A 7620-nucleotide genomic window follows, 5' to 3' on the forward strand; every position below is an offset into this window, starting at 1 on the left:
GGAGGCGGCTGATCCATGTTTCTCTCTCATTATGTTTCTAACTTTCTATCCCTCTCCCTTCCTCTCTGTAAAAAATCAATAAAATATATTTAAAAAAAAAAAAAAAAAGAAAATCAGAATTTTCCACCCCCATATATTTATGCAAATCCAATTCTGGCATAAGTTCAAGGCTCTTTACTTGCGGAAGAATGATCCTATTTTAATAATTTTACTAAGATTTTGGAATAGTTCTTCTATATTTATAATAGAAAAATATTTTATTTCATTATGCTACTATTCCTAATCTGTAGTTGTTTATTTGATTACAGATATGTTACCATTCATTGTTTTATTTCTTCTAAAGTAATTTAAAACCAAATATTGAATTTTATTTACAAATTGGAAGGTATATTATATTTTTGAATTTTCTTTTCTTAGGTTCCCAAGGAGAATCACCCAATTCAGTAAAATCTTCAGTCTCTTCAAGGCAGTCTGATGGAAGTGTAGCCAAGTTTGACCACAGTACAATAGATAAACAAACACCTAAGAGAAAAATTGTCAAGCAAGGGCACACAACTTTGCCTAAGGTTAATGCAAAAATAGTGGCAATACCTAAAAACTTAACTAAGAAAGGTGAAACTTTGAATAATAAAGATTCAAAACAGAAAATGTTTCCTGGACAGGTCATAGTGAAGAGTCAGTCTTCTTCTCAAAGGCCTTTAAAAAGTGAAATATCTGTTGTCCAAAAAAGTAATAATAATGGCAGTGTTACTGAACAGACGCCTCACGAACCTCTGATTAACCTCACATCTGAAATCAGTGGTACAGAAGCATTATGCACAACTGACCCACAAAAACCATTAAACAATCAAGAGAGAGAGAAATTGGTATTGAAATGCCAAAATATTTCAAATCTGGATAAAGCAATAAGACATGAATTGGAATCAAGACAGAGTGGTTCAGATAAAAGTGAAACACAGTTTTCCAATCACAAAGAAACAGATCTTTGCAACACATCTAAACTACATGGTCATTCTGATAGAAGTGATCATGTGGATCCAGAATTTTACAGCACCACTGCCATAAAATCCATGGCTTCAAATCCAAATGAAAACCTCTTGAACTCTAATCTAGTTTGTGATTTAGACTCAACAAACCCACAGCAAATGCATTCAGTATTCGATAAGGAGAAGCCTGTAGGGAGAAAAGACATGAACAAAAAATCAAGCATTAAATATGTGAAAGACGTTTCACCTTGTGTTCCTGAAAGGACAAATGGTACCTTACATACTATTCAAGATGACAGAAAATCTAATTTTCATGAAGAACAGACAATTCCTAGTCAGTTATCTGATGGCGCTGCTATGAATGAAGACAGATATGCTACAGCGGACTCCTCCCAGTGTTTTTTGGAACAAAAATCAGGGAAAAATTCTCCTAAAGATATGGAAACAATAGAAACTCCAGAGAGCCATGAAAATCCAGAAGCTCCATTTGCGAGTCACTGGAATGTGAGTACCGTTGTTCTGCATCAGAGAGAGAGTCCTGAATCTGACACTGGCAGTGCTACCACGTCCTCTGATGACATAAAGCCCAGGTCTGAAGACTATGATGCTGGAGGGTCTCAGGATGATGATGGGTCAAATGACAGAGGTATTTCTAAATGTGGCACTATGCTGTGCCATGATTTTCTTGGAAGAAGTAGCAGTGATACCAGTACTCCTGAAGAATTAAAAATATATGATAGTAACTTAAGAATTGAAGTAAAAATGAAAAAGCAAAGTAGTAATGATCTTTTCCAAGTGAATTCGACAAGTGATGATGAGATTCCTAGGAAAAGGCCAGAAATTTGGTCTCGATCTACAATAGTCCACCCTAGGGAAAGAGAAAATATCCTAAGAGGCAGTGTCCAGTTTGCTCAGGAAGTAGACCAAGTTTCTTCCTCAGCAGATGAAACAGAAGATGAAAGATCTGAAGCTGAAAATATTATAGAAAATTTCTCTGTATCTAACTCAGCTCCTCAGCATTTTCAGGGGATTATTAACTTAGCTTTTGAAGATGCAACTGAAAATGAAAGTCATGCATTTTCTGCAACTAAAATTTTTAAAAGGTCAGTTTTACTTTCAGTAGATGAGTGTGAAGAATTGGGGTCAGATGAAGGGGAAGTCCATACTCCCTTTCAGCCTTCTATAGATTCTCTTTCACCTTCTGATGTTTTCAGTGGCATTTCTCGTGAACATCCCGGAAGGACCTGCTATTCCAGAGACTCACAAGGAAGTGAAGGCAGTATTTTAGAACATAAGCAAGATAAAGGCAATAATGTATGTAAAAATGAAAGCTTTCTCCTGGGCTTTAGTGGCATTGACTCTTCAAGAAGAGATAAACAGAATGCTTCAGCCACAGAAAAAACGTATACAATCGATGTCCTGTCCAAAGGAGACAAACAACTTCTTCCAGAAAATAAAAAAGTAAACAATGGAAGCAACATAGATAATGACATTCAACAACGCAGCAAACTCTCAGATAGTGATACAAAATCTCAAGAGAGACCATGTCATTTGGAGCTCCATCAAAGAGAACCCAGTTCTGACACACCAAAGAACAGCTCTACAAAATTTCTGGACTCCTGTCGGAGTCAGCTTCTGCCTCAGGAAAGTCAAGTGAAAGAGAGCCATTCTACAGCTACTGAAAAAGCTAATATTGCTTTATCTGCAGGTAATGTACAGAAATAGCAATGTTAAATCCATAAGAAAATTAGTTTATAGAATTTAAAAATTGTATTGTAGCCCTGAATGTTATATTTTAGTTAGATAGAATAATTACTTAAGCAACAGATTCAAATTTTAAATGAAAACTTAAATTTCTTAATAGTATTAAAATGAGCTAGTTACTCTTTATTGTTCACTTAAAATCCTAGTGCAGAATCAATATCTAGTAAAAATTTTGGTGATTTCTTAGAGCTAACTTACTCTTAAGAGATTTTACATGAAAGAATAAAGAGAAAAACTTAGTTTGCTATTATTTAGTTATTTATATCTAATTTAACAGGAATTCTTAACTATTAGAAATTTTATTATACATTGGATATGACTTATGGATTATGCTATTATATATCTAAGAGGTCTGTGCAATAACTATAGTAATATGTAACTTAAAGCACTGAACTATTTTAACTACATTAATTATTACAATTTATATACATTTTACAGAGATCAAGACTTTAAGGATCACTATAATTCTATTATAAAATTTTCAAGTAAAAAGATAAATTTCCTAAAAGAGATTATATTTAGAAGTAATGATAATATGAAAAGGCCCAGGCTTGTTTCATATGTATAGATGATTTCCCGTCTAATTGTTTTGTGTTTGTTGTCCTTATTATAGTAATTTGAACTAATAACCCACATTTAAAATATGCAATAGTCACTGACTGAGTAGCTATTGTATATCAGAACTAAGAAAAATACTGATCCATGGTCCCTGTTGAGCAAAATCACAAGAATGGGGAGCTCCTTAAAGTTGTACTTTTTTTGTTTGTCCTTGCTTGCATTCTCCTTTGCATGTGCAATATACAAATAAGGCTTTAGACAGAATGTATTTATTCTCCATTTGGAACTGACTTACCTTAAAAGTCACCATCAAATAGCCATGTCTTTTTTTTTCTTCTTTAAGTTTTTATTGTAGTGAATTAGATATATGTACATATTCTTGGTTTATATTTAAATAACTTCTATTGTTTTCTGTACCACAAGTTTTCAAACTAAAGTATGAGAATTATTGTTAGTTACCAACTTTTATTTTGCTGCTAAACATTATCTTTGAGTTGTGTGTTTTTTTAAGCTAGAAAAAGAATTGCCTCAAAAATCTTGTCAGTTTTGTATAAATGTAATTTTCCCCATTCTATGTTGTTGTTTTTTTTACTATAACTGTTAAATACTGTTCTACAGAACTCTGAGGGTACCAACATGTGCAATTTTTACATTGTGTAGTATTATGAATTATTTCAGGAGACATAGATGATTGTGATACACTGGCACAAACCTACATGTATGACCATCGGCCTTCAAAAAACCTCTCTCCAATATATGAGATGGATGTAGTAGAAGCCTTTGAGCAGAAAATGGAATCAGAAACACACATTACAGACATGGATTCTGAAGATGATCAACACTTTGCAAAACAAGATTGGACACTATTAAAGAAACTGCTCTCTGAACAGGATTCAAACTTAAATATTACAGATTCTGTTCCTGAAGACTTAAATTTAGCACAGTATCTAATCAATCAGACACTACTTTTAGCACGAGACAGCTCAAAACCTCAGGGTCAAGCACATGTTGACACTTTGAACAGATGGAGTGAACTAACCTCTCCACTTGATTCCTCAGCAAGCATCACCATGGCTAGTTTTTCCTCTGACGATTGTTCACCCCAAGGGGAATGGACAATTCTGGAACTGGAAACTCAGCATTAAGAGTACTAATACTTTGGAAAATTTTGAACTATTCCACCCCTTTATTTTTTGATGTTTATATTGTATCCAAATAATTACATTAGCCAGAGTTGCACTGCCCTTAATATTGAGGGAGTCTTTCCAATTTATTGAAGCATAGTTTGTTTATTAATATGATATCACACATAGAAAACAAGTTTTTCTAAAATTTTTGAGCATGTTTTATTATTAGAAAAATTAGAAGACTATAAGGAAGCCCTTCAGTTTTTCTTTCCTAACTGGTCATTTGTTCACTTACCATTCAAGAATTTAAAATGTGAATGCACAAGTAGATTTGTTCCTTTATTTTTTGCTCTGCATATGGTAACATAGTAATTTAACAATAAAAAACGTATTGTGCTTGTGTCAATTATGTAGAGTTAATCTTTAACGTTCAAACTTGGGTTGGTAGGTTGGTGTGGTAGAGGCTGACAGTTGAATATTTAAAAAAACAAACCTTGACGGTATTTTTCTAAGTGAAATAAGTCAGAAAAAGACAAATACCATATGATTTCATTTATGTGTGGAATCTAAAGAACAAAACAAATGAACAAACGAAACAGACGCAGACTCATAGATACAGAGAACAAACTGATGGTTGCCAGAAGGGACATGGGTTGGGGGCTGGGTGAAAAGGTGAAGGGATTAAGAAGTACCAATTGGTAGTTAAAAACTGGATGTAAACTATAACCTAGGGAATATAGTCAATAATATTGAAATAATTATATATGGTGCCTTGAAATATTAGGGGGTTCACTTTGTAAAGTATATGATTGTCTAACCACTATGTTGTAGCTAACATAAAATAAATGTCTAACTGCAATTGAAAAATAAAATTTTAAAAATAATTATTTTTTAAAAAAGAGAAAAAATTTCACTTCCCAACAATTCAGGTCTAGGAAATGATGAATTTCAAGTTTCAATGCCATTGTCATTAAAACAGAGAAATGGAATCCCCTTTAACTCTAAATTTTGGGGATATGTCCAGAGAGAGACATCTGCCCTTGTTCAAAAGAAGTGGGAAAACTCTCCATCTGTTTTACCAAGATAGACTCTCTTTATAATTAGTTAATTTCTCCCATTTTCCATTCTATATTAGAGATATTTTGGAACTGCACCTGCAGTAAATGCCTGCACTAAATATTAATTTGAAAATGGGTACATGAAACAGTGCAGTTAAACTGTGTGTGTGCGCGTGCGTATGTATGCTTGCTTCTTCCATGTGTCTATATACTCTACTTTCAAAAGATATTGACCAAATTGTCTTTCAGTCTGCAATTTTGCTACAAAGGCAAACATAAAAATCTTTTCTACAAAGTGATACTGGGGAGTGAACACTTGGATGCCTACTTGATATTGGTGGGCATTGCCCTTCTGATGATGAGAGTTAGTAGAATTAGCCTTTCTGAAAAGCTTTGTAACTAATAATTTCTCTAAAATATGTCAGAAGTAAGGAAACATTTTGGTTTAGAATTTCTTTTCTAAATGAACAAAGTTTCAAGTGATCAACAATAGAATCTGTATATTGAATATAAAAAAATCATAGGAATGCACACCAGTTGTTATTCTTATATAATACAATTAGCTACTAACCTGTTATGCCATAAATTTGCTCTGCCTTTTTTCTTTTTTAACTAGAAGCTCAGTAGAAGACTCATTCATTCAAAAAGTCAAATAGGCATTGGTTCAAGGCACTGAGTTGCAAAGATGAATAATGTTTGATTCCTGCCCCCTCCCACTCAAAAAGACAATTTAGTTTCTACTGAAGGGAAAACCCATATAAAAAAAAAAGGTTAAGCCCTGGCTGGTGTGGCTCAGTTGGTTGAGCATTGTCATTTGCACTGAAAGGTTGCCAGTTTGATTCCCAGTCAGGGCACATGCTCAGGTTACAGGTTTGGACCCCCAATCAATTCATATTCTCTCTCTCTCTCTCTCTCTCTCTCTCTCTCTCTCTCTCTCTCTCTCTCTCCCCCTCTCCCTCTCCCTCTCCCTCTCCCTCTCCCTCTCCCTCTCCCTCTCCCTCTCCCTCTCTCTAAAAAAACAATAAAAACATTTTTAAAAGAAAAAGGTTAAAATACAGTACTATAAGAACTTTGTGCTGTAGAGCTGGATGGAAATTTACACATTAGTCTAATCCCTTCACATTCCAAAGGAGGACTCTGAAGGCCAGAGGAATGAAAAGAGTGCCCATGGTCCCACAGCTAATTTGTGGGCTAGAATCCAATTCAGTATTCCTTATTTCAGTCTGATGGTATTTCTACCACACAACACACTTCATTTGATTTTTATCATAAAACCTGAAAACAAATACATTTATAGATAGCTTGTAGTATAAAGAAGTAATACCAGGTATATGATTGTCAAAAACAGTACAAATACCCAAGAAATTGTGTTTTCTTTTTCTCCAAATGTGAAGTTGCTCTAAGTGTTATTTTTAATAAAACTGCCTCAGAAGTTCAGAAATTTATCATAGAAACTTCATCTCCTTCCCATTGTTAAGGTCTTGAAAACTTTTTTCTTAAACTACTAGACATTAAAAAGCTATTCAGTTTCATCTCACATCTCTAAATATGTAATAGGGAAGGCATTTTGCTTACGTAGTGATCCCTTAGGTCCGTGGTCGGCAAACTGCGGCTCTCAAACCACATGCGGCTCTTTGGCCCCTTGAGTGTGGCTCTTCCACAAAATACCATGGCCGGGGCAAGTCTATTTTGAAGAAGTGGCATTAGAAGAAGTTTAATTTTAAAAAATTTGGTTCTCAAAAGAAATTTCAATCATTGTACTGTTGATATTTGGCTCTGTTGACTAATGAGTTTGCCGACCACTGCCTTAGGTAATTTCAGGATATGTGTGTTTTCTTACCATGCTCTTTTGTAAATGACACATCTACCAGTCTGTTTGCTGTGGGACTCTTTGGTCTACTTATTCTTCATTCAACAAACACATATTGAAAAATAATTGCTAACATTTATTTAGCATTTATATGTTAGACACAGTGCTAAGTGCTTCAAATATGCATAACATATTTATTAAGATATGTCTTGTCTTTATTTTACACATGAGAGAACTGTTGTAGTGTCCTTACCCTGGATGAGCTACCCTAGTGAAAGAAACTAAAAGAGAATACACTATCTTATTGTTGGTAAGAT

At 34.1% G+C, this 7620-nt stretch overlaps 1 protein-coding gene across 4 annotated transcripts in view; it reads left to right on the forward strand.

Annotated features, from left to right (window-relative positions):
- The window catches only part of LOC308242985 (epoxide hydrolase 4), a 157694-nt gene extending 152853 nt beyond the window's left edge, over window positions 1-4841 (forward strand). For all 4 annotated transcript variants that reach the window (XM_080657906.1, XM_080657907.1, XM_080657909.1 and 1 more), the window contains 2 exons: window positions 418-2694; window positions 3987-4841. In XM_080657906.1, coding sequence (XP_080514032.1) covers window positions 418-2694; window positions 3987-4453 — 2744 coding nt within the window. In that variant the 3' untranslated portion in view covers window positions 4454-4841. The remainder of the gene's footprint in view (window positions 1-417; window positions 2695-3986) is intronic.
- The last annotated feature ends 2779 nt before the right edge of the window (window positions 4842-7620 follow it).

The sequence above is a fragment of the Plecotus auritus genome (assembly GCF_963455305.1).
Source record: "Plecotus auritus genome assembly, chromosome: 2".
NCBI lineage: Eukaryota > Metazoa > Chordata > Mammalia > Chiroptera > Vespertilionidae > Plecotus > Plecotus auritus.